The 28,000-nt window shown below is 38.8% G+C and overlaps 1 protein-coding gene across 1 annotated transcript; it reads left to right on the plus strand.

Annotated features, from left to right (window-relative positions):
- The first annotated feature begins 4,867 nt into the window (after positions 1 to 4,867).
- LOC136876955 (inosine triphosphate pyrophosphatase) lies at positions 4,868 to 27,926 on the plus strand. The gene is made up of 3 exons (XM_067150725.2): positions 4,868 to 5,061; positions 18,667 to 18,817; positions 27,427 to 27,926. The coding sequence occupies exons 1-3, from the start codon at positions 4,975 to 4,977 to the stop codon at positions 27,759 to 27,761; spliced, it is 573 nt and encodes a 190-aa protein (XP_067006826.1). The 5' UTR covers positions 4,868 to 4,974; the 3' UTR covers positions 27,762 to 27,926.
- The last annotated feature ends 74 nt before the right edge of the window (positions 27,927 to 28,000 follow it).

Genomic DNA, 28,000 nt, shown 5'->3' on the forward strand with positions numbered 1-28,000 from the left:
GCTTTAGCAACTTCGAAGTTAATATCTCAATAATACTTTCTTTCTAGACGTAATTTATTTATCCATTTTCGTATATGCATTTCCATTGATATTTGAATTTAGCGCGACTTTTCCGGTCAAGTCACTAGGAGCGCCACCGTCGAATTGTCTCCCACGGTCTCCCATTTTAACAAGGCTAAATCCATGTCGCGTATTGTCTCTACTGTGTTTGATTCAATATACATTATTCTATCTGCCTCTGCGAACCATGTGACCTTGCCGCGGTGGGGAGGCTTGCGTGTCCCAATGATGCAGATAGCCGAGCCGCAGGTGCAACCATATCGGATGGGTATCTGTTGAGAGACCAGACTAACGAATGGTTCATCGAAAGGGGGGTAGCAGCCTTTCGATAGTTGCAAGGGCGGCAGTCTAGATGATTGACTGATACGGCCTTGTAATAATACTCAACATGGCTTAGCTGTGTTGATACTGCTACACGGCTGAAAGCAACGGGAAACTACAGCCGTAACCACCTCCCTAGGACATGCAGCTCTCTCTGTATGAATGATGTACTGATGATGGCTTCCTCCCGGGTAAAATATTCCGGAGGTAAACTAGTCCCCCATTCGGATCTCCGGGTGGGGACTACACGAGAGGGGGCGATCATCAGGAAGATGGATACTGACATTCTGCGAGTCGGAGCGTGGAATGTTAGAAGTTTGAATCGTTGTGGTAGGTTAGAGAATCTGAAAAGGGAGATGGATAGGCTAAAGTTAGATGTAGTTGGTATAAGTGAAGTACGTTGGCAGGAAGAACAGGATTTTTGGTCAGGCGACTACCGAATTATCAACACGAAATCAAACAGGGGTAATGCAGGAGTTGGTTTAATAATGAATAAGAAAATAGGGCAGCGGATAAGCTACTACGACCAGCATAGTGAAAGAATTATTGTCGCCAAGATAGACACCAAACCAATGCCCACCACAATAGTGCAGGTCTATATGCCTACTAGTTCAGCGGATGATGAAGAAATTGAAAGAATATATGAGGAGATAGAAGATTTAATACAATATGTCAAAGGTGACGAGAATCTAATTGTGATGGGAGACTGGAACGCAGTGGTAGGCCAAGGAAGAGAAGGTAGCACAGTAGGAGAATTTGGATTAGGAAAAAGGAACGAAAGAGGAAGTCGGCTGGTTGAATTCTGCACTGACCATAATTTAGTCCTCGCCAATACTTGGTTCAAACACCACAAACGACGGCTGTATACGTGGACGAGACCTGGAGACACTGGAAGGTATCAAATAGACTTCATTATGATTAGGCAGAGATTCAGAAACCAGGTGTTGGATTGCAAAACTTTCCCAGGAGCAGACGTGGACTCTGACCACAACTTGTTGGTCATGAAATGCCATCTGAAATTGAAGAAATTGAAGAAAGGAAAGAATGCAAAAAGATGGGATCTAGACAAGTTGAAAGAAAAGAGTGTGATGGATTGTTTCAAGGAACATGTTGCACAAGGACTAAATGAAAAGGCCGAAGGAAACACAGTAGAGGAAGAGTGGAGAGTCATGAAAAATGAAGTCAGTAGGGCTGCTGAAGAAATGTTAGGAAGGAAGAAAAGATCAACTAAGAATCAGTGGATAACTCAGGAGATACTAGACCTGATTGATGAACGACGAAAATACAAGAATGCTAGAAATGAAGAAGGCAGAAAAGAATACAGGCGATTAAAGAATGAAGTGGATAGAAAGTGCAAGGTAGCTAAGGAAGAATGGCTGAAGGAGAAGTGCAAGGATGTCGATGGCTGTATGGTCCTGGGAAAGGTAGATGCTGCATACAGGAAAATCAAGGAAACCTTTGGAGAAAGGAAATCTAGGTGCATGAATATTAAGAGCTCAGATGGAAAGCCACTTCTAGGGAAAGAAGACAAAGCAGAAAGATGGCAGGAGCATATCCAACAGTTGTATCAAGGTAACGATGTAGATAATTTCGTTTTGGAACATGAAGAGGCTGTTGATGCTGATGAAATGGGAGACCCAATTTTGAGGTCAGAGTTTGACAGAGCTGTGAGTGACCTAAATAGGAACAAGGCACCTGGAATTGATGATATTCCCGCTGAATTACTGACTGCCTTAGGAGAAACCAGCATGGTAAGGTTATTTCATTTAGTGTGCAAGATGTATGAGACAGGAGAAGTCCCATCCGATTTTCAGCAGAATGTTGTTATACCTATTCCCAAGAAAGCCGGTGCTGACAGGTGTGAAAACTACCGCACTATTAGTTTAGTATCTCATGCCTGCAAAATTTTAACACGTATTATTTACAGAAGAATGGAAAAACAAGTTGAAGCTGAGTTGGGGGAAGATCAGTTTGGCTTCAGAAAAAATGTAGGAACACGTGAAGCAATCCTGACTTTACGTCTGATCTTAGAGGATCGAATCAAGAAGGACAAGCCCACGTACATGGCATTTGTAGATCTAGAAAAGGCATTCGATAATGTTGATTGGACCAGGCTATTTATGATTCTGAAGATGATAGGGATCAGATACCGAGAACGAAGAATTATCTACAACCTGTATAAAAATCAGTCTGCAGTGATAAGAATCGAGGGCTTTGAAAAAGAAGCAGCAATCCAGAAAGGAGTGAGGCAAGGCTGCAGTTTGTCCCCTCTCCTTTTCAATGTTTACATAGAACAGGCAGTAAAGGAAATCAAAGAGAAATTTGGAAAGGGAATCACAGTCCAAGGAGAGGAAATCAAAACCTTGAGATTTGCCGATGATATTGTTATTTTATCTGAGACTGCAGAAGATCTCGAGAAGTTGCTGAATGGTATGGATGAAGTCTTAGGTAAGGAGTACAAGATGAAAATAAATAAGTCCAAAACAAAAGTAATGGAGTGCAGTCGAACGAAGGCAGGTGATGTAGGGAATATTAGATTAGGAAACGAAGTCTTAAAGGAAGTAGATGAATATTGTTATTTGGGTAGTAAAATAACCAACGATGGCAGAAGTAAGGAGGACATAAAATGCAGACTAGCACAAGCAAGGAAGAGCTTTCTTAAGAAAAGAAATTTGCTCACTTCAAACATTGATATCGGAATTAGAAAGATGTTTTTGAAGACTTTTGTGTGGAGCGTGGCATTGTATGGAAGTGAAACATGGACGATAACTAGCTCAGAAAGAAAGAGAATAGAAGCTTTTGAAATGTGGTGTTACAGAAGAATGCTGAAGGTGAGATGGATAGATCGAATCACGAATGAAGAGATACTGAATCGAATTGGTGAGAGGAGATCGATTTGGCTAAATTTGACGAGAAGAAGAGATAGAATGATAGGACACATCTTAAGACACCCAGGACTTGTTCAGTTGGTTTTTGAAGGAAGTGTAGGTGGCAAGAACGGTAGGGGTAGACCAAGGTATGAATATGACAAACAGATTAGAGCAGATGTAGGATGCAATAGCTACGTAGAAATGAAAAGGTTAGCACAGGATAGGGTGGCATGGAGAGCTGCATCAAACCAGTCTATGGACTGATGACTCAAACAACAACTATCTGCCTGCACCTATTGCAAACTGCATTTCAATTAAAATCTGTTATTCATAGCATAACAAACAATGCGGCAATCTTGAAGCGACTGCAGCATTTGAATGGCAACGTAGGAGAACACATGCATCTGTGGAATTAGCACGGTAGAATTCCATTAGTCCGGAACGCCCGATGGTCCGGCACCATTCCAGGATTTTTATGTTTTTTTTGGTTTCTTTTTTTTTTTTACGTTTGTGACAGTTAAAGCGCACGGCGTGGTTCGAAACCACACAGAAGTGTCCATTACGCATCTGCTATTGTTAGACACAATCGGCATTGTTGGCTGTCACCACACACAGGTTCAGTTCATCGTTTTGATAGCGAGCACTTTTAGCTACAGTTTTTTTCTTGCGACCTAGGATCCGTATTACAGTAGTGCAGTAGTGTAGTGAACATACATATCAAAGTGCCCTGTGGAAGTTTTCTTGGTATTTAAGCAGTGACAATGTTCTCGAAACCGAAACCTCCTTTAAGTTCCAAATCATGAGAGAAACGTAAGCACGTAACTTTGACCATCAACCATAAACAGAAAATCATCAAGCGCCTGTAGAAAGGTGAGAATAGAAATACATATCATCAGAAATAACTTTTTTGCCAAGCGACAACGATGTCGAAAACAAAAATAAATTTGAGATTTTTTAAAGTCACACTAATATATTGTACAGTACATGTATGTAAACGGAATGTGTTGAATGAAAATTTGGTGCTCCCCTAATTTTGAGCTCAGGTTATAAAACTAATGATTCTGCTGATCAACATTTTACTGCAAAACGGCGTGTTACAGCTGTTTTCGCTGTAGGCCTTAACATATACCGTAGTAAGAAGTACCGCCCGATATTCCGGCACTTTCGGTAATCCGGCACCGGGCCGGTCCCGAACGTGCCGGACTATCGGATTTCTACTGTACTAAAACCTAAATTGTAATTCCACCCAAGATCACCGTTACAACATTGCCCACATTTAAGCATTTGAGTTTTCCGCCAATGAATTCAATCGGAGGACTACCGGAGGTCTCCGCTCCGCTCCTACCGTTCACAGCTCTATTGACAAGTGCATACCGTGTACCACCCGTTACTCACTGGTACCACCAATACCTTCTAGATATTATCTAGGACCTCCTAGATGGTGTTGGTACCACTCGTGAGGCATCTATCGGTAGTGTTTCAGTCGTTGCCTACGTTATAATTATTATAGCGTAGGCAACGGTTTCAGTACATCCCCGTAGCCATTTCTGACCATTTTGGCGATCGGTTTTAGCTACTTTTCGGCGTTCGCCATCAGGAGTTGGCGTCACTGGCTGCCAGTAATGTTATGTAACCTGGACCACGTGGTTGAGTGTAAGTTATTACTACGATCTACGATAGTTTGGTGCCGTGTTGATTAAACAGCTACGGCTGTCTATTCCTAATGAATAAACAGATAGTATTTGTTACGGGTAATGCTAAGAAACTTGAAGAGGTTATTGCAATTTTGGGGAAATCTTTTCCGTACGAGGTAAGTATTCCAGAGTTACGTCCTATGGTCAATTTGTGTGCTGTAGTGCCGGCAAATTTGAAAGTTGGCTCTTTAGAATAGTGCGCTTTGAATTTATTCGTCTACGATTAAGAAATATGAAAACTTGTTTTGAGTACTCGAACAGTAAGCCTAAATTTAGATTGCTACACCTTCAGCAGCAACAGAGATAGCCAGTAAATTTTCAGAGGAACTTATTGATACCTTACTATAACTATCATTACCCATTTCTGTTGATGATTTATGGTACATTACTACGTCATGTGTAACAGTGCGCTTCGTTAGGGAAAGTTATCCGAACACGTTGTTCGATTACTGACATTTTAAGTCATAATCTGTTTATCACATTTTTTTCATTGACAATACTTCCTAACCTCTTTCCAACTGCACCATGTTGTTAGAACTTTAAATAGACGCTGGTAGTTTTTAGAATCAAAGCAGACAAACTGCTTATTAATAGTAACCCTTGTGTACGTTATATAAAAATAAATATATAAACTTCGCCAGTTTAAATTAAACTGAAGAAAAGTTGGTTCCAAATATGGGACTTGTTTGGAAAGTACAATTCTGCTGGATGGTTGGTGTATTCTCAAGCTTAGAAAAGTCCCTTCTGTGTTTGTACCATGCTTTAAGGAGGTTTAAATTTACAGACGGTTGAGGCGCTGGCCTTCAGACCCCAATTTGGCTGGTTCGATCCTGGCTCAGCCCAGTGGTATTTGAAGATGCTCAAATACGTCAGCCTCGTCTTGATAGATTTACTGGCACATAAAAGAACTCCTGCGAGACTAAATTCCGGCACCTCAGCATCTCCAAAAACCGTAATAAAGCTAATAACATCATTAACTTTTCAGCATTCAGTCTGCAAGCCTCTGTGAATTTACTATACGCAACCACAATCGTCTATTTGTAACTAGTTCTGTGGCCTCGTTTAGTTCTATACCTCTTATCTTTAAATCGTTAGAAACTAAATCTAACCATCATCATCATCTTGGTCTCCCTCTACTTCTCTTACCCTCCATAACAGAGTCCATTATTCTCCTAGGTAACCTATCCTCCTCCATTCGCCTCACATGACCTCACCACCAAAGCCGGTTTAAGTGTACAGCTTCGTCCATCAAGTTCATTTCTAACTTAGCCTTTATCTCCTCATTCCGAGTACCCTCCTGTCATTTTTCCCGTCTGTTTGTATCAGCAATCATTCTCGCTACTTTCATGAGTGTTACTTCTTGAATAAAATATCATGAGTCCACCCAGCTTTCACTCCTGTACACAAAGTTTTGAAAACAGACTGGTGTTAAGATAGTTTCGCCTGAGAGCTGACTTCTTTCTTACAGAATACTGTTAATCATAACTGCGAGCTCACAGCATTAATTTTGCCGCACCTTGATTCAATCTCACTATACTACCATCCTGGGAGAATTCACATCTTAAATACAGTAGAAACTCGATTTAATGGAGTTGTCGCGGGCATGCTCTACCTTGCATTACAGCTTTACTGCAGTAAATGGAAAATGACCAATAGGGTGACAGAAGATTCGGGAAAAAATGTAGGCTACAAAAGAACACAATTTTATTAAAGACACTGTACCTAAAATACACGCATTCGACATTCCATTCTTCATATGACCGATTATGTTCAATTTATCATTAATTCCTCTTCCTTTTTTATGACATCACAACACCAGCAAAGTCGAAATTTAACTAGGAGATTGACAAAAGCTAAAAACCAACACAGTCATTTGTTTTGTAAGAACAGGTGCAGGCAAAGTTGAAGTAGTTGAGGGGGATTGGGGAAGCTCGGAAGGTCATGTGAACATAAAAGCTTGGTCAATGGTTCGTCCCGTTTATTTGTGTGAAAAGACAGGCATGCAGTTTCTAAAACTCCACCAGTCATCCCTTGAAGTTTTGTTTAGTGCTGAATTGGTAACGGTTATAGATTGTAATGTAGAATCCCTATATTGAATATAAAATTTGTAGCATGAGCAAATACAGCAAATACGCCAAATTCTACGTAAGATAACCAGCCAAAATTTCAAAACAAGGTATGCAGAATACGTAGGCCATCCAGAAATTAAGTTTCCTTATTTCTTTTCTTGTAAACATATTTAGCCGGGAAATATGAACATGCGTGACAGATCTTTTTGACTTAGCAATTATATACCGGCAGGACAAGTCTCGTCTCGTGTCAGTAGCGCAGCAGCAGTGGCTCGAAATGGCGGTTCATATTCTTTGTCCTGCTGCCTGCCAGGTTTGGTCTGTGGTAAAGTTTCTATGGAAATTGCGATGGCCCATTTAAAACAAGAGGTGTGAAATGCTCAGTGCAGGTGTTGTGCTGATCCATGGCAATGTTCGCCCACATACGACTTCAAAAGGAGGTTTAGCCATGGGAACATACTAAAATTAATAACAATAATAACTTCGACAGTATTCCTTTTTGGCCTAGATATGTGGGTGACACTTTAGTAATTATAGATGAGAACATAACTGACGCTGATACCATTTTTTTTAACCTCAACAACATCGACTCACACATTAAATTTACACTCAAATCTGAAAATGAACATAAAATAATTTTTTTAGACTTGACTATCATTAGAAATTTAGGTTCCTTAAAATACAAAATTTCCAGAAAACCTACTCAAACAGCTTCTACAATTCGTCAAGATACTTCACACCCCCAAATCCATAAACAAGCATGGTTTATAGAGCATTTACTGTACCAATGTCCAAAGAAGATCTCAAAAAAGAGTTAAACAACATCCGTATGATTGCAAAACTTAATGGATACAATAATTTTTTCATTGAAAGAATGATTAATAAATACTGTAACCACTTTGAAAAAAGAAAAACCTAATGTCTCTTTATTTTCTACTTTCACGTTCAATAGTGTTATTTATAAAATCACACATGTTTTTAAAAAATATCATGTAAAACTAGCGTTTAAAACTATTAATAATAATGCAACAATCTTACATAACTCTACTTCTATTAATAAAACTAATAACTTTTCTAAATCAGGAGTACAGTAGAACCCCATTTATCCTAAATAAAGGGGGCGGAGCCACATGGCAGTTATTTTTGAAAGTTAAATGTCGAAATAAAAAATGCGTGAACTCTGTTAAGCAAAGGTGCATACTGTATATTAACATTAAAATGTTTACACAATGTCACTCATTGTATAAAATCAGTGACTTTCTTCTGAATTTTCTTGGTGCAGCGCTGTCGTGCAGCTACATCGCGCCACCGTTTAATCAACAATACATCAGCTGGTGTGGATTCATTGCTTTGTTCAACAAAGCACAAAGCAATCTGAAATAATGGAACATTTTTTTTTGTTACTTCTGAACTGAATAATGTATACAGTAATTTTATTACAGTAGTGTAATTAAAGTGTGTGGTACTGTATTTTATTATACATTCAAAATCAATCTTACATCCAATGCATTAAATCCATCATCTGCTGCAACTCGATTCTCAGAACTGCTATTGTCAAAGTCTGAGTCGTCTGCATAATATTCATGACGAATAATACAGTAGTAATAATAATAATAATAATAATAATAATAATAATAATAATAATAATAAACAGTACGGTAATAATAATAATTCCTGCTTGTTCAAGGAAAAATGTATTATGGAAAGAACTAGAGGGTAAGAAACTGTTTTGTTTTATGCTACACGTGCATTCTGGCATAAGTCATAGTATAAAACTATGGTTTGCCTAGTAGCTCTCAGCACGTATAGCAAGATCAATGGCTAAGAACGAGAGGGTAAAAACAAAATATTAAAATGCAATTTTTTTAACAAGTTGCTTTACGTCGCACCGACACAGATAGGTCTTTTGGCGACGAAGGGATAGGAAGGGGCTAGGAGTGGGAAGGAAATGGCCATGGCCTTAATTAAGGTACAGCCCCAGCATTTGCCTGGTGTTAAAAAGGGGAAACCACGGAAAACCATCTTCAGGGCTGCCAACAGTGTGGTTCGAACCCACTATCTGCCGATTACTGGACACTGGCCGCACTTAAGCGACTGCAGCTATCAAGCTGGGTAAAATACAATTTTGCCAGAGCATTTCGGTTAAGCCGGGTTTCGGTTAAGTAGGGTTCTACTGTATATAGAATAAAATGCAACAGCTGTAATATTTCTTATGTTTGCCAGACTGGAAGGAGTTTTAATATATGGTACTTAGAACATGTCAATGCTCTGAAATATAATAAATTTTCAGCAGTTGGACAACACATGCACAACTACAATCACAAGTTTACTGACATTAATCAGGATATGGAAATCCTCAAAATTATGCATTAAGGACCCCTCCTTAACATAACTGAAAACTGCTTCATACATTTAGACCAATATTTTAATCCAAATTTTATCTGAATGACATTTCCTAAAAACCAAACATTTTATTTGACCTGCTCATTCATCCTTTCAGAGACACTTCCATCTAGTAGTCAGAGTCCAATTTTTCGTTATATTCACAGTACCTTACTTTGGCAATCACCTATATTCCCACATCCATCGGCCCCTCCATAATCTCCTTTCCTTCCTGCCCCACTCCCTTCTTCTTTTTTCCCTCCCCGCACCTCTCTCTAAAGACTTCGGTAGAACCTCATACATTCCTCTCCTCAACCTTTATTCACATCCAACTTCAATTCCATACGTTGCAGCACAAAGTGATTCCTATCCAACATATGTCATTTATTATATTCCCCCTATCATAACTCTTTTTATTCTTAACCATCATTTATACAAATAAAAAATGTTACGGTCAACATTGAGTTGCAAAATCCCACCACCTTGTAGATACTACTAATGTATAGTACGCGAACCTTTTTTTTGAGCCCTGAGCTCCATAGTGCGTAATGGGAACTTGGGTTCAAGAAAAGGTTCGCGTTCTATATTTGGACCTCCATGCGCAACAATCATCATCATTCAAGATTTTTTAAACAGAAGAGTCTTTATAACATCATTCATCACATTGACATGAACTGAATGTATAATTTTGTGTACACAACCCAAATATTTTAATATCATGAGAAGACACTTAGACTTTGGTTCAGTCAATCTTTGAACAGACTACAACGTATTTAAAGAGCCAGCTTCAATTGCATTTCTATGCGTTAACTGCAGCCTACATTTTTTTTATTAGGCTTATCTATCAAAAGCACCTTTTAATATATTGCAGCGCACCAACATTTTACGAATCTCTATCAAAAGCAACTCTATAAAAGCAAGGTTCTCTATACAGAAGAGCCTTTTCTAACATCACGCATCACATTCACGTGAACTGAATGTATAATTTTGTATACACAATTCAAACATTTTGATATCTTAAGAAGACACCTTGGCTTTTGATAACTTGAACTTTGAACGGACTGCAACGTATTTGGAGAGGTAACTTCAATCTCATTTGTATGTGTGAACCATAACCAGCATTTTGTGAATATCGATAAAAAATAAAAAATACTTTTTAACATAAAGCAGCAATCCAGAATTTTAGGATCCTCTATTAAAAGGATCTCTTTAACGTAGTGCAACGAAAATCTTGAACAATACCTTATTTCTCATATGGTATGCACATATCTTTTTAAATATTTTATTGACACTACACTGTGTCTTCCATTGCTTAAACAGAAATTATTTTATTCAACCAGCCTTAAATTTCTATTGATTGTATGTAGTGTACAGTTTTTTAAGACCATTGTGTCGTTACATTGTTTATTTTATTCAATACATTTGTATAATTTGCTTCATGGCTGATGATGACCTATGATTTAGGTCAAAACTAGTTCCTGAATGTTAATATAAATGTAAATCATTTATAATTTGTATCGGAAAGGTGGACCTTAAATATAAGTAACTACTATTGTAATCCACATACAGCTTGGCGCTCTGCAACTGTTCTGCAGAAGTTCAGCTGAGAGGTGTTTGATCATCCACTGTACAGTCCTGATTTTGCTCCCAGTGACTTTCATCTTTTCTTGCACCTCAAGAAATTCCTGTCTACCTCTCAGCATTTTCACACGGATGAAGAGCTGATTCCATTCCCAAGCGTCAGACTTCTACGACACCAGCATACAAAAGTTGATCCCACGATATGACAGATGTCTCTATTCTGATGGTGATTATGTTGAAAAATAGCTCCAACATGGCTGTATTGGGTACCAGTAAAGTTTTGCATGTTGTCTTTTTTTAAAAATCAGAAAAAATTTCTGGATGCCCCTCGTACATTAAAGTAATCTTAACATAAAACAAAATCTGTATTTGCCAATCACTTACTATACACACAACACTAATGTGCAGAGATCAATAAGCATCGAAATTCAGGAGTTAAACTTCACGAACACTGACGCTATGGCAGTGGGGGTGGTGAATAGAGATAGTCTCCTCTTTTACCAACAAGTGAGGACCCTACTGTGGGATGAAAAGATTCGAAGGAAAGCAAAATTAACAATGTTTAACAGTCACTTCATACAGATCTTGACAGTATCGAAACTGGCAACCTCACAAAGAGAGATTCGTCAAGACCATGTGGAAGACATTCTTAAGTCAGGAAAATGTAACTGGCAGGTCCTATAAAGAAAAGTGGATGGAATTTCTACAGTTCTGTGAATTAAATTCATTGTACTCTGAATTACTGCTTGTTTGTCAGCATCTCTTCAGCATTCCCTCTCATAATACCAATGTTGAGGGATTATTTTCCTTTATGCTGTGCAGTGGGCCGGACTCAGTGGCTCAGACGGTTGAGGCGTTGGCTTTCTGACCCCAACTTGGCAGGTTCGATCCTGGCTCAGTTCGGTGGTATTTGAAGGTGCTCAAATACATCAGCCTCATGTTGGTAGATTTACTGGCACGTAAAAGAACTCATGCAGGACAAAATTTTGGCACTTCGGCGTCTCTGAAAACTGTAAAAGTAGTTAGTTGGACATAAAGCAAATAACATTATTATTATTATTATTATTATTATTATTATTATTATTATTATTATTATTATTATTATTATTATTATTATTATTATTAAATGCATCAGGCTTCCTCTGACCACTGTACAGAGGAAACAATGTGTTATAACGGATGCGGAGAGGGCAGCCAGGTCAACCAGACAAGACTTTTTGGGAGAAGAAAAGGAAGACAAATTTGTTGTAGTCTGATTGCTCCAATGTGGGCGTAAACTCTGTAAATAAATAAATAAATAAATAATTATTATTATTATTGTTACGGAGTTATCCGTGGAAGGCAGAGGTGAAAGAAGGTGTGGGCTGGAATGGGTCTAACTACAAGTCCGAAAGATGAATTTTGAAATTTAATAAAGGTTATATTTTCAACTGATAACAAGATTTAACAATTTTCACTAGGTGAAATAACAAAGAAAAATCAGGTACAATGCAACTTTACAAATGAAAGCACAAGTTAAGAGGATATTACAAATTCTGGGCTACGAGCCCCAAAGTCTGAGCTCTCAGCTCACAACCACAAATTACCAAAGGACAGAAAACCCCTCATTATATGGAGCACTTGCTCCCAACTTCACATCTCAAGCCTCTCTAAGGCACTTTTACCACAACACCATAAAGAGCTGACCCGTTCTCGATCTTTCCAGCCTATAAAGGCAATAACAGACAATTACACTATACTGCCATCAAGGCACAACTTATAAAGAAACAGGGGTATGTCGTACCCAATCTACTGGGCCTTAGTGGAGAAATACAAGGTTAATTTAAATGGCTGAAAACGCAAAAGGGATGGAGGCGTGAATTAGCACTCCTAAACACACCTTTTAAAACCTAAGTGGCGCTAGGCCGATTACACAGGGGCTAATCCCAATCTATGGAGGTGACTAGTATACAAAATAAATTTAACACATTAAGAAGGAAGAGAAAAACGGTTACGAGAACACAGTCACCTCAAATTCAAAATGAAGGGGAGCTCGAGAGGGTAAAGCACTCTCTATCCCCGATCTACAGTTGAAGTAATTTGTAGTTTTTACATAGACTGAAAAGGGATTTACGTTTTAAAGAGATGGGTTACATATTAAAGGTTTTGAACCTTAGAAAAGATGTTAAATGGCCATTACCTTGTTGAAGATCTATTGCCCGAAGAAAGAGGCGCTTCCCGCCCCCTGCTACATATCCACACGCAAAGCTAGATGTTATTGAAGTGGCCCGGAGACAAGAAAATCAGCAGTTTTTATACCCTCGCGGAAAATCGAGACCTTTCATGAATGATTAAGACCCGCCCACAAACATTTATTGGCTAACAGCAAAAAGTTACACACAAATCGATGAAGAAACACCTTATTGGTGGGAAATTAATTACAGAAATTTAGGTTTGGTTAAATTCAAAACAGGCGGAAAGGAAGCTTAATATTGCCAACCCTCAAATGAAAGAACAAAATTTAGTAAAGACAAAACTTATGAATACAAAATTTCTCCAAGAAAGTTCATTCCTTCGCACCAGAGTGCATAATCATAGTTTTTAGTAGAGACATCTGTTAGAGAATGTCCGCACATCTTGATCAACAAAAGCAAATCAAAAACACCCAGAGACATCTTCTGATAAACAATTGAGTTGATTCCGTTGTTACAGTTCAGGGTTTCTCCTGTAGAGGAGTTTCAATTTGCGCAAGATTTGAACTTGCGTCGTAGAGGTGTACCACCCGGTACAATTATTATTATTATTATTATTATTATTATTATTATTATTATTATTATCATCATCATTATCATTATGCAATGAACAAAAGAGCACAATCCTTTGGACTTAACAACACTGAAGATTTTACTGAAATGTAAACACACCTTGTTCAGAGTTCTCCAGTCACATTCTGGAAAATAAGCATTTGTTAAAATATGCTAGAGATGAAAGTATTCAGAGAGCAGTTAATGAGAGAAAATATATTGTAATCTAATTTTTAATTATTTATAATTATTATTGATGTGTTTTGTGAAAAGTTATGTGCTTATATTAAACCTTTACAGCTAGGCTCATTAGTTATGTGGTTTGTATGTTAAAAAATTACATAATGCAGTATTAGGCCTATAAAATCTGTGCCCCGTACTTCTTTTCTAACTGGCAATCAGTGTTACAATTCAAGTAAATGCATCTTGTGAATAAATGAATTACCCATTGGCACTATATGCCTATGGAATAAAATCCATTATTTTGGGGATTAAACAAACTACAGTGGAGTCTCGATTGTGCGATTGTTGACTAACCAAGGTGCTGTCTTATCCAAGGCTAATCAAAAACTAAGTAATGATCACATTTCCATCAGCGTCAAACAATTCAATTGTTTCACGGCTTGAGTCTAACTGCTCTCTTCTAATTGATACCATACTAAACACCCAACTCAACAATTCCGTTGTTTCGCGCCTTGAGTCCTTTCATACTAACTGCTATCCAAATACTGTTTTGCAGCTTGATTTGTAAGTACTTTAATCGTTATGTTGGCTGTCGGTCAAATGAGTGGAAAAAGAAAATTAGTGGTGGTAAAATGAGCAGTATGAATTAGCTGATGAAGACATTATCACATTATCAGTTTAGTACCCAAGGTAAAAATGGTGAAGAGAGGACAACATAAGCAATGTAGAAAGCAAAATCAGACTTACTGATTGTTTGAATGCATTAGTAAAGAGACTGCTCTATGCAGAACAACAAAACAGCATGATAATAAGCTTATGGAATTTGCGGTGTTAGAAAACAAGGTGAAAATTCTTTGCGTTTTGCAAAGAACTTTTTCTCCTTTTTTTCTACTACACACTTTTCTTTCCATCTTCAGCTCTATTATATGCTATCCTGTCAGTCTTTTGTTGCATTTATTTTATTCTTCATTTTATTTAATTTATTTTTTCTACCACATTTATCCCTGATTTGTCCGATGACCTTGCACATACAAACAATAGAACTAGAAACATCTTAATTGGAGCTAAGATGATTTCACCTCCCACTCGGTAACCTAGCACACAATGAGCCATCTAGTGACGAACAAGAGTACCACTTACTATAGACCAATGGTAAAGCATTCTTATATTCAGACCCTCATTATTAGAGAAGTCTTGTTCATGAACTGACAAGATTTTCTTCTGAGGATGCAGAGTAAGTTCTCTGCGAAACATAAATATTTTCACTTTGCTTTCTGACACAGCAAAAGCCTAAAAGCTTATTATCATGTCTACAATTACAGACAATGAAAGTATCAATCTAAATATAACAAAACAATGTATCACTGGCCGATATTATTAGGCTGCAACGTCTCCATAAAAGGGCGTCAAGATATCGAGGCAGCTTAATCAGACATGAAGAATACCAGGCGAGTTGGCCGTGGGGTTAAGGGCGCGCAGCTATGAGCTCGAATCCGGGAGATAGTGGGTTCGAACCCCACTGTCGGCAGCCCTGAAGATGGTTTTTCATGGTTTCCCATTTTCACACCAGGCCTTAATTAAGGCCATGGCTACTTCCTTCCCATTCCTAGGCCTTTCCTGTCCCATCGTCACCATAAGACCTATCTGTGTCGGTGCGATGTAAAATACTGTTAAAAACTCTTTTATAAAAATGATTAGCTTTCAGTGTACTGTACACTTTAGCATGTTTGTTGCTTCTTTAAATCTATATACTGAAACGGGAATGCCTTGCGAGCATTCGTGTTCATGTATTTCTTGAGGAGAACTCGCTAACACCCGGCTGTATGGATTCAGAACGAGCGCCAAGCGTGCAGGCATTGTGGGGGACAGCATGCAAGCAAGCGCTGCTACAGAGTGCCAGCCAAGGCCAAGTGACGTCACACCGAAAGTTCTGTTTGATTCTATGGCATTTCATCATGAACAGAAGGTTAAATCGTAATTTCTAGAACGTCACCTTGTAAGCCTGAACAACAAATGCTACCACCCAAAATTTCATTAAAATAGGCGGAAAGATGGCCGAGATATGAATTTTTTAAGATGCTCACATTTTCAGTCTCGCCGTCCGACCTTGGACAATAAAAGGAGGTCGCCAACCTAGAGTATGTCAGTGTGTCACTGAATGTGTCAGTGCGTGTGTGAGCGAGCACATCGTCGTGAACCAGTCACCTCGCTATGTGATACGGTTTGTTACTCTGTCCGGCTTAGGACCGGGGTTCGAAAGTACGTAATACTAGTGTTGAAAGCCTTCTCTGTGGACTCTAACTTCGCGTATAAGCAAAAGCTTATTCAATGATAATATCGCTCTGTCGAGCCAAGTAACATCATTTCATTTTGTGAATTGTGTAATTGAAGGGACTGTACAGTAATCAGTGTCGACATTTTCTTTTCATAAAACTGTGCTAACCTTCATTTTTAAAAGACTGTCAGTTCATTTCACAGAACTGTGCTAACATTTACTTTCATAAAACGGTGCCGATTTTCCTTTTCAAGGACAGTGCTGATTCGTGGAATACGGTACCTTTATTTCTTTTCAAGGGACTATGTCAATTCCCCTCATAAAGACTGTGTCTAAATTTGCGTGTAATATTGTGCCTCAGTGAAAATTTTACCTCTGAGAAATTACGTGATTTTTTTAAAGACTGAGTAGTAACAGAACTTGGTTCTCTTTCACAAGACTGTGTCATAAACGGCTTCTGTCTTTGCAGAAACTTGAATTTATTTTTACGAGTGTGTGTGGTAGGACATTGCATGTACTCATTACAAACAGTGCAGAGACTGTGTCTGAAGGACTTAATTTATTTTCTTTTGCACTGAGATTGAGTGAAGTGGTGAACCATCGTATCTCAGAAAGTTCCAGATTATTTTCATTGCTTATCACTTCAAGTTCGATAGTGACTATTGCACGAACAATATTAATTATTTCTCACAGAACTGTGACTTTGAATTCAACTCTTTTTTTTTTTCTCAAATGTGCGTCCAACACCATTTATAGTGGAACCTATTCAGCCAGTAAACAGTGTCTCGCCTTAATTTGCAGAGCAGTGCGGTAGAGAAGTGTCGTATCAGATTCCATTGACATTTTGTGCAAAAGTTTTACATTTCTCTGCTTCTTTCATGGGACTTAGTGGAATACAAAACTCAACAACTATTCCACGCTGCACTATCATCAGGCGACTGCCCCAGATTCGAGTCTCCTTCAACATCAAGGGCTGACAACGGCCATGGGTCGACACCGACAACGTGGGACGACTTCGATGACGTGGGATGGCGCCGACGATGGGAGACGACGCCTTTTCCACATCTTCAAGGACATTCAAACTATTCGTCTGTAAAAGGTGATATAATTTCTATGCATCTTTTTGAATAAACTGCAAGTTCCACTTTAAATATGAACTCATTTCACTATCCTTCTCTCGTACTCTCTAAAGCATGAACCGTACACGCCTTGGCGTTATCGATGCTCTCCACAAAACTGAAGTACGGGCGTTCCTGTTTCAATATATATAATTTGAATGTATAATGCAGTATTGTGAGAAAACTGCACCTGTGTATTATACATCAAAAGAAAGGTCTCCATCTCAGCATTAATAGAAAAATATTATTTATTTCATGAAGTCCTTTATTTGCATAAAATAGTCATTTATTCAAATAATACAATGTGTAAGTCATTACAGTTAACTGTATTTGCTGGTAGAACGCTCTATGAAATTTATCTCCACTGTTCTTTCTCTGGCAGCCCGATAGATGGCTCTGTGAAAGTTGTCTATGCAGATCTTTCTATGTTAGTCCAATAGATGCCTATATTTCAAAAAGTCCTTCATTATGAAGCATTGGATTATTCAGTGTACAGTAGGTTTATTAAGTGAAATCTGTATGCGCTGCCAAGCATGACATTTTGCTGCGGAAGTGGTAAATAGACATTTTAATTTGTGTTGCCACAATGGTTTGGTTTATTTTCCACAACCGCAAGTAAACAACGTACTTAAAGGTATGATGCTACATTATTATGATTACATAAACCATGTAAGGCAGTATAATAGTACAATGTCCTCTGCGTCCTTCTCTGCTAACCATAGCCACATTCCATGATTGGGTCCTTACTGTAATCAAGATTCACAGGATGAGTCATAGGTACATTTCAGATTTGCTGCCTACTGAAAATTGCCAAGCATTGTACGGCCAGCTTTATATCATAGACTCATGTCTTGCAAACAGAATTTGTTGTGAAAATTCTATATATTACCAAGGTTCAAAAGTTCCGTATGTATAGTCACAACAGAAGTGTTAAGTTTAAAGGCAACTAAATGGTCTTCCGGAGTTCAGCATATTTTCCATCACTTTTCTTACGCTTCCTGTATCATCAGTTTCAATTTTAGTCTTTGTTCACAGTTATTGCTGCGACTGGCCACTGGTGTATACTATATTTTTAAACACCTAGCGTTCATTTTAACCTGATTTGTTTCTTCTATTTAGTCCAGTGAGTAATGAATTTGTCTTATTTATGATCAAAATACCTTTATTTCGGTAACGATCAGTTTTATCTGAGGTTTTGATTGTCTTAGGTAGTCTTGGTCCACATTAACTCGGATAATCGAGACTCTACTGTAGTTAATATTGGAATTTGCTGTCACATGTGTTTGTCTAGATTTATGTCAGTATAAATATGCTTTATGTTTTCTTGTAGTTGCAGAGTCGGAAAATTGACCTTCCAGAATACCAAGGGGAAATTGATGATATTTGCAGAAATAAATGCAAAGCTGCTGCTGCCATAGTTAAAGGACCTGTTATTATTGAAGACACATGCCTTTGCTTCAATGCTATGGGTGGTTTACCAGGTAGGTTTATCTTCCAACTTGTTATAGATTCATTCATTTGTTATTTACTCTGAGAACTAATATTCTCTTCTATTTGATTGTCATTTGGTTTGTATCACTAGATGTATTGCCATTAATGTTTTCACAGCCCCTACTTATACGCATGATACTGTATAGGCTTTTGGGCTTATGCCGTGTCAAGAAAATAAGGTGAAATTCTTTACGTTTTGTAGAGAACTGTGCTCTGCGTCATCAGAAGAAAATCTTGACTGTCTACGAGAGAGGCTTCTTAAACAATGACCTTTTGAAATGAAGACGTTATAATAGAAGTGGACAGGAGGCCAAGGCCCTACAGGGGCTGTAGCGCCAAGGAGTAAGTAAGTAAGTAATAGAAGTGGAAATGGTACGTTCATTTGTCACCAGATGGCTCCCCGAATGTGGTACAGCGCTAGCATTCAAACATTTGAAGCAGAAGCTGACCAAACCATCTAAGGGGGTCACATAACATGTGTACGCAACATATGACATTGACAGGTGTATGATATTGACACAAGCCTGGAAGGAAACATCTGGCGATGAGGAAGTATGAATTTGGAAAACCCCGAGACGATATAACAATAGTGAAGGGTCAGGGAAGGGAACTACCTACATAAATCTTTAATGGCTGGCAACCAGGTATTACTTAATTGATAGCCGGTGTCCCTGTTGACATTGTTAGGATTTCTACGTATTTCCACAGCTTCCCGTACAATCCTGGACCTGTAGTGTCTAGTGTGGGTAAGAGCTCGAGCATCTTGGAACATGACATCATGACCCGACGATAGAGCGTGCTCAGCTACTGCCGATTTGTCTGGCTGGTTGAGACGAATATTACGTTTGTGTTTCTTGATACGGGTACCAATGGACCGGCATATTTGGCCGATGTATACCTTACCGCAAGTACACGGAATTTCGTATACCCCAGGATGTAAAAGTGGGGACAATTTCTCCTTGGTTTTACTCAGACTCTGAGCAGTTTAAGTGGCGGTGCCAAACACGGTTTTTATATTGTGTTTGCGGAGGACCTTGGCAATTCGATCTCTGGTGTTGTGAATCTAAGGCAAGTAGGCAGTTCCCTTCACTTCTTCCTTCTGTGAACTTTGCTTGGTCGTTTCTCTGGGATGCAGGGCTCTATGAATCTGCAAATCGCTGTAACCATTTCACTTGAACGTGACTTTGAGTGGGTCCATCTCCACCTGGATATTTGTTGGCTCACAAATTCGTCTCACCCTCTTGGCGAGTGTCGTGAGAATGCCTTGTTTTTGTGCTTGATGGTGGTGAGAATCTGCAAGAAGATAGCGATTTGTGTGGGTAGGTTTACGATAGACGGTATGTCCTAAGGAGCCGTCTGGTTTCTTTCTTACTAGAACATCCAAGAAAGGAAGGCATCCATGCGACGTAATATTCGTCTCAACCAGCCAGACAAATTGGCAATAGCTGAACACGCTCTATCGTCGGGTCATGATGTTATGTTCCAAGATGCTCGAGCTCTTTTCCACACTAGACACTACAGGTCCAGGATTGTACGGGAAGCTGTGGAAATACATAGAAATCCTAACAATTTCAACGGGGACATTGGCTATCAATTAAGTAATATCTGGTTGTCAGCCATTAAATATTTACATAGGTAGTTCCCTTCCCTGTCCCTTCACTATTGTTATTTCGTCTTGGTGCTTTCCAAATTCGTACATTCCTCATCGCCAGATGTTTCATTCCAGGCTTGTGTCAATGTCATACACCTGTCAATGTCATATGTTACTTACACATGTTATGTGACTCTCTTAGACTGATTCTGATGGTTCGGTCAGCTTCTGCTTTGAACACTAGCGCTGTGCCATGTTTGGGGAGCCATCTGGTGATGAATGAACGTACCATTTCCACTTCTATTATAACGTCTAAATTTCAAAAGGTCATTGTTTAAGAAGCCTCTCTCGTGGACAGTAGAGATTTTCTTCTGATGACGCAGAGCACAGTTCTCTGCGAAACATAAAGAATTTCACCTTATTTTCTTGACACGGCATAAGCCCAAAAGCCTATACAGTATCATGACTAGATGTATTCTTTGTTAACTCTATGCATGATTGAGTTGACTGGTTATGACTTCCCCTGTAGATTAGGGTAGTGAGCCAGCTTTCAGATCTCAGGTTTGCAGATTCAAACACAGTAGAGGTAGTTTGATTTTTGAAGGGTGGGAAAAATCACTTCAACACTCCAAGTCATGTGATGTTGGCATGTAGGAAGTCTCTGGTGACAGATTTGGTGTTTAATCAACAAATTAATTAAAAGCTTAGCCATAGATCACCCAACAGAGATACATTTCTCTCCCAGTGAAGAGAGTAAATTGGACATTCGGCAGCCTAGATGGCATCAGATCAGAATGCCTGCCGAGGCCATGTTATTATTGAGTTAAATAAAACCGTAAATAAAGTGATTTAAAATAAAATGATTTTATTGAAAAATTGCTAACATAAATTATAAAAATTGTCATCACTAGTGTTTGTCCTAGCTGCAAAATCTAGTATGTGGTATTTTCCACAGAGCTGACATTTACATTCTTAACCCAATGGACTCTCATTTAAATACCCCTGTGTGTCACACTGACTCAGATTTGAATCCCAGTGGAGAGGCTGTTTGTGCAGCACAACGGAAAATATATTGTCAAAAGAGAACTCTACAAGATATTAACCTGAAATTTTGTCATTAGGTGAATGAATACATGTACTCACTTAAAATGATGTTTTTGTGTTGTGTTGTATTTCAACGCAATCAGGGAGATGTAGCGGAAATTCGCACTTCTTGCACTGCCACATTTTCTCACTTCCTTCCTTCTGCTTTGAGCACACAAAACATTGCTTAAAGGGATTGTTGTTCTTTTCAGTATTACGAATATGCATGGGAAAATGAGCCCGGTTTCTAGCTTGTAGCCCAAGAGAGGTTGCACTAAGTGAAGGTCGTCTCGTGACCTTGTAGTCAGGCAGCTATACGGTCACAAGTAACTGTGTCGCTACAGCCACATGGAAGCCTGTGTAGTAGGGTTTCCTGCGCTCTGACTGTAAGAAAGTACAGTATGCTACAAAAGAATTGAAAAGACAAATGTCTAGAAGATAGAAAAATATTTACTATACCCTTTAACTGTTCGCCTCATGATGGGAAAAAGGGCAGCGACCTGGTGTTGTAAATCTACTCCCTTCATCCCATCTTGGTACTCAAGGGTCAGTTTTATTTTTTTATTTTTTTACTCCTTCCTGTGACACTTGTACGTGCTTTCTCCCGTGTTTTCCCGTTGATGTAATATTTGCTGTTGAGTGCTTTGAAGAAAGGAAATGAACATCTTTGTTATCCTTCCATTTGAGTCACAAAATGTTGAACCATGTTTAGTGTTCACCTCTTTGTAGTAACTTACTTTAAACGAAATATCAGGTGGCATGATTTTTCTGTTCGGCCTGACAGTTCCTACAATATTTGTTTGTTTTTCATTAACCCTTTTACAAATGTCTGGAGACATATACCAGTTGTCAAGGTACAGAGTGTGACCTTCGTTAAACAAATGTTCACACATGCTCATAACAACAGTAGTGCTTGCAGGCAAGGAAGGGTCAGTCATATCATTTCCTGAATATATACGAAAGTTGTTGCAGTAGCCTGTATTTGCATCATAAATTTTATATATCTTTATGCCATATCTGGCCCTGTTACTGTGATCATATTGCATGTATGGCAACCTACCACAAAATTTCATAAGAGATTCGTCTAAGGCAATGTTTTCTGACAGTTCAAACAACGAAGAAACTGTGTCCGAGAAGTGCAAAATTATAGGCCTAATTTTCCTCAGTTTGTCACTAGCATTACCTGAAATGTCATCAGTGAAGTGGAGGAAATGAGAAATGAGGAGAAATCTTTCCCTGCTCATTGTTTCTGAAAAGATAGATGTTTCAATACACCTGTCTTTACTCCAGTATAACTGGATATGAGGTTCCATAACCTGGGACTTCAGGATATACAAAGCAAAGTGCACTCCGTTGTGTTAAACCATTTCTCATCGTCTTTTTGCTTTTTCCGATTCTCATTTGTAAGTTGCTTCTGAGCATAATTATTTGTCTGTGTAGCAATTACAGAAAACAATGGGTCCATATAGTCTTAACCTGCGAGTGGTCACTATATGAGATTTTTTCTCACATTATTTTTTATTGTGATATTACTTCACAGTGATGAAAGGGAGGTGACTGTTCCCTCTTCTAGCTGAATTTATAACTGTCGTGAGTAGAGCGATTCAGATTTGAAAGGTAAGCACCCCCTCCCCTAGTCAGAACAAAAGTTCCTATGTGTCCGTGCACGCTGCGTGAAAGTTTCTCTCATCGCGCGACTAATGACTTGGTGCTATTTTGAAGTGGAGCGGGAAACTTACTCCTGTTGTACGCATTAGTATTTGTATTATGAGCACTTCTTGTTTTTTAAAATGTTATTGTTTTCAGAAATCTTGCTTTGTACGTAAATATTACTTGGTATAATGCAGGTTTGAGATTTTATTTTTTACAACTTCAGGACGTAAGTTATTTTTATGTACATTGGATATGTTATTTTAAGTAGTAATTTGTGTCTTAATAAACAGCTAATCATTTCCGACTCCATGGCTAAATGATTAGCGTGCTGGCCTTTGGTCACAGAAGTCCCGGGTTCGATTCCCGGCGAAATTGGAAATTTTAACCTTAATTGGTTAATTTCGCTGACACGGGGCTGGGTGTATATGTTGTCCTCATCATCATTTCATCTTCATCATGACGCGCAGGTCACCTACGGACATCAAATCAAAAGACCTGCATCTGGAGAGCCAAACTTGTCCTCGAACACTCCTGGCGAAAAAAGCCATATGCCATCTCTCTCTCTCTCACAACTAATCATTTCATTTTTATCTAAAATATATAATGTAGAACTTGGGTTTCATTTCAGTTGTAAATTTCAGCCTTACGCCCCACAAAACTGTGAAAAATGTCATATTTATTTTAATGTGAGAGAAAGTCTCATGCGCGACCACTCACGTTACATTTCGGCTAGAGACCACTTGCGGGTTAAAAAGACGGAGCACTCTGATGGAGATGTAACCGCATATTTCTGAAATAAAAACTCAGAAACATCGCTGTTTGCAGTGAAGGAGTGAATGACTGGATTATTATCTCCACTTATCCACACCGAGTTATTGTGTTTCGCACGTTTTGGTTGTGAGAGCCCTGGCACGAAGGTTTTGCTCATCATCACTCTGAGTCACGAGCAATATATTCATTTCCTGACTCATTTACACTCTTCACACTCAACACTTCCTCACACAAATTGTCTTCCAATTCCTGAAGATCTTCACTTACACTATCGTTGGAATCACTATCTAAAACGCTGTTAATTAACTTCACTAATTCTTCGTGTTCAGAAACATGTGTGCTGCTATATTGACTACTGGCTTGAAAGGAATTTGAAATATTTCTGAGTCACCCTTTACACGTGGTGTGAAGGTCAAACGAGAGGAAAGTTTGGTATACCCTCGCCTCAACCTTCCAGTATACGAAAATCGAATCCCATTGTCGGCAGCCCTGAAAATGGTTTTCCGTGGTTTCCCATTTTCACACCAGGCAAATGCTGGGGCTGTACCTTAATTAAGGTCACAGCCGCTTCCTTCCCATTCCTAGGTCCTCCCTGTCCCATCGTCGCCATAGACCTATCTGTGTCGGTGCGACGTAAAGCAAAATAGCAACAACAAAAATTATATTTGTGTTATAAATTTACTCATTCTGGACAAATATTTCAGGTTCCCTACGGGAATCAGTGTCTATATCCTCTAAGATCAGATGTGAAGTCAGGATTGCTTCACGTGTTCCTACATTTCTTCTAAAGCCAAATTGATCTTCTCCCAACTCAATTTCAACTTGTCTTTCCATTTTTCTGTAAATATGTGTTAAAATTTTGCAGGCATGAGATACTAAACTGATGGTGCAGTAGTTTTCACACTTGTCAGCACCGGCTTTCTTCGGAATAGGTATAACAACATTCGGCGGAAAATCGGATGGTACTTCTCATACATATGCACACTAAATGGAATAATTTTGCCATGCTGGTTTCTCCTAAGGCAGTCAGTAATTCAGAGTGAATGTCATCGATTCCAGGTGCCTTGTTCCTATTTAGGTCCCTTAAAGTTTTGTCAAATTCTGACCTCAAAATTGGGTCTGCCATTTCATCAGCATCAACAGCCTCTTCTTGTTCCAGAACCATATCATCTACGTCTTTACCTTGATACAACTGTTGGATATGTTCCTGCCATATTTCTGCCTTGTCTTCTTTCCCTAGAAGTGGTTTTCCATCTGAGCTCTTAATATTCATACACGTAGTTTTCCTTTCTCCAAAGGTTTCCTTGATTTTCCTGTATGCAGCATCTACCTTTCCTGTCCTGCACTTCCTATCCACTTCATTCTTTAATTGCCTGGATTCCTTTCTGCCCTCTTCAATTCTAGCATTATTGTATTTTCGTCGTTCATCAATCAGGACTAGTATCTCCTGAGTTATCCATTGATTCTTAGATGATCTTTCATTTGTTCCTAACATTTTTTCAGCAGCCCTAGAGACCTCATTCTTCATGGCTGTCCATTCTTCCCCTTTTGTGCTTCCTTCAGCCTTTTCATTTAGTCCTTGTGCAACATGTTCCTTAAAACAGTCCCTCACACTCCTTTTCTTTCAACTTGTCTACATCCAATCTCCTTGCATTCTTTCCTTTCTTCAGTTTCTTCAACTTCAGATGACATTTCATGACCAACAAGTTGTGGTCAGATTTCACGTCTGCTCCTGGGAAAGTTTTACAGTCCACCACCTGGTTTCTGGATCTCTGCCTAATCATAATGAAGTCTACTTGATACCTTTCAGTGTCTCCAGGTCTTGTCCACGTATACAGCTGTCATTTGCGGTGTTTGAACCAAGTATTAACAAGAACTAAATTATGATCGGTGCAAAATTCAACCAGCCGACTTTCTCTTTCATTCCTTTGTACCAATCCAAATTCTCCTGCTGTATTACCTTCTCTTCCTTGGCCTACAACTGCATTCAATTCTCTCATCATTATTAGATTCTCGTCACCTTTTACATACTGTATTAGATCTTTTATCTCTTCATATATTTTTTTATTTCTTCATCATCTGCTAAACCAGTAGGCATATAGACCTGTACTATTATGGTGGGCATTGGGGTTTGGTGTCTATCTTGACAACAATAATCCTTTCATTATGCTGGTTATAGCAGCTTACCCGCTGCCCTATTTTCTTATTCATTACCACAACCAGTTCCTGCATTTCCCCTGTTTGATTTTGTGTTGATAATTCTGTAGTCACCTGACCAAATATCCTGCTCTTCCTGCCAACGTACTTCACTTATACCAACTAGATCTAACTTTAGTCTATCCTTCTCCCTTTTCAGATTCTCTAACCTACCACAATGATTCTAACTTCTAACATTCCACGCTCCGACTCACAGAATGTCGGTAACCATCTTCCTGATGATTGCCTCCTCTCGTGTAGTCCCCGCCCAAAGATCCGAATGGGGGACTATTTTACCTCCAGAATATTTTACCTGGAAGGAAGCCTTCATCAGTACATCATTCATACAGAGAGAGCCGCATGTCCTCAGGAGTTTATTACGGCTGAAGTTTCCCGTCACTTTCAGCCATCTAGCAGTATCAACACAGCTAAAACATGTTGAGTATCATTGCAAGGCCATATCAATCAATCATCCAGACTGCCACCTTGCAACTTCCGAAAGGCTGCTATCTCCCTTTCGATGAACTATTCGTTAGTCTGGTCTCTCGACACATATCCATCCAATATGGTTGCATCTGCGGCTCGGCTGTTTGTTTCATTGGGACATGCAAGCCTCCCCACCGTGGCAAGGTGACATGGTTTGCAGGAGAGGGTTGAAGATCTATGGATTAATTTACAGACGTGTTGGACTGCAATATCTGCAAAAACACTACAAAATCTTATCTCCAGAATGCCAAAAGTTTGTGCAGCTGTTCTGAGGGCAAAGGGTGGATACTTTGAAGAGGCTAAAATCTAAAACATTTCATATTGTACTTAATGATAGAGGGAGAAAATATTTATTTTGTTGGTTATTTAGCTTTTATGATGCGTTTGTACATTGAAATAAAGTATACTGTATAGTTTTTTTCAGAGGTGATTGAAAGCTTTTGACCGCTAGTGTAACTGGCAGGAAATTTATTCCTTATTTTTTTGTGTGCTTCATTAATGTATATTTTCCAAATTTTAGCTTCCGATTTCCTGGAGGTCGATTTATAATCAAATAAGAACAGTAAAACAATCGCTGTCTATTAATCTGCTGATATTGGTGTAATATCCACTGGCTTTTCACCAAGTTGGCTGCAGTTCCAATTTCTAGTTAAAATAGAAGTCCTGCGGCTACAATCATGCAATCAACAGCACGTAAAACTACAAGCTTGCTTTGCTTTTTTAAAAAACAATTGAGTGTTTAGCCATACTAGATTAGCTGTTTATAAACATTTGTTAAAAGCCATAGAATAAACATTTACTTTGAAATGCCATTTTTAGGCCCTTACATCAAGTGGTTTCTTGACAAGTTGGGACCAGAAGGCTTGCATCGGATGCTAAATGGATGGGAGGACAAGTCCGCCTTTGCTGTGTGTACTTTTGCCTACTCTTCTGGAGGAGAAGAAGATGAAGTGTTGCTATTCCGGGGCAAGACTGAAGGTACCATTGTGAGCCCAAGAGGACCCCGTGATTTTGGATGGGATCCCTGCTTTCAGCCGCTTGGATATGATAAAACATACGCTGAATTGCCAAAGGAACGTAAAAATGAGATATCTCACAGATACCGAGCATTAGCAGAGCTCCGTAAATATTTTTCAGAGGTTGTCCAGTCATGAGTTCTGTTATAAGCTGATACTGTCATGAAAGATGTGCAGAAAGAACATGTTATTTATTCATTTGTTTCTGTGCTCTCAAAAAGTTGGATGAAAAAAATAAATTAAGTTTTAGCCTTGGTCTTGTAAGCAAAAATATTTGAAATTCACTGACTCTCACCAGTGCCTCCATTTTGACTCCTTCCTTGTATATGAAGTTAAATTTTTCGTGCCAGACATAATGATAGTGCCAAAAAGTAAAG

This window comes from Anabrus simplex, chromosome 7 (assembly GCF_040414725.1).
Source record: "Anabrus simplex isolate iqAnaSimp1 chromosome 7, ASM4041472v1, whole genome shotgun sequence".
NCBI lineage: Eukaryota > Metazoa > Arthropoda > Insecta > Orthoptera > Tettigoniidae > Anabrus > Anabrus simplex.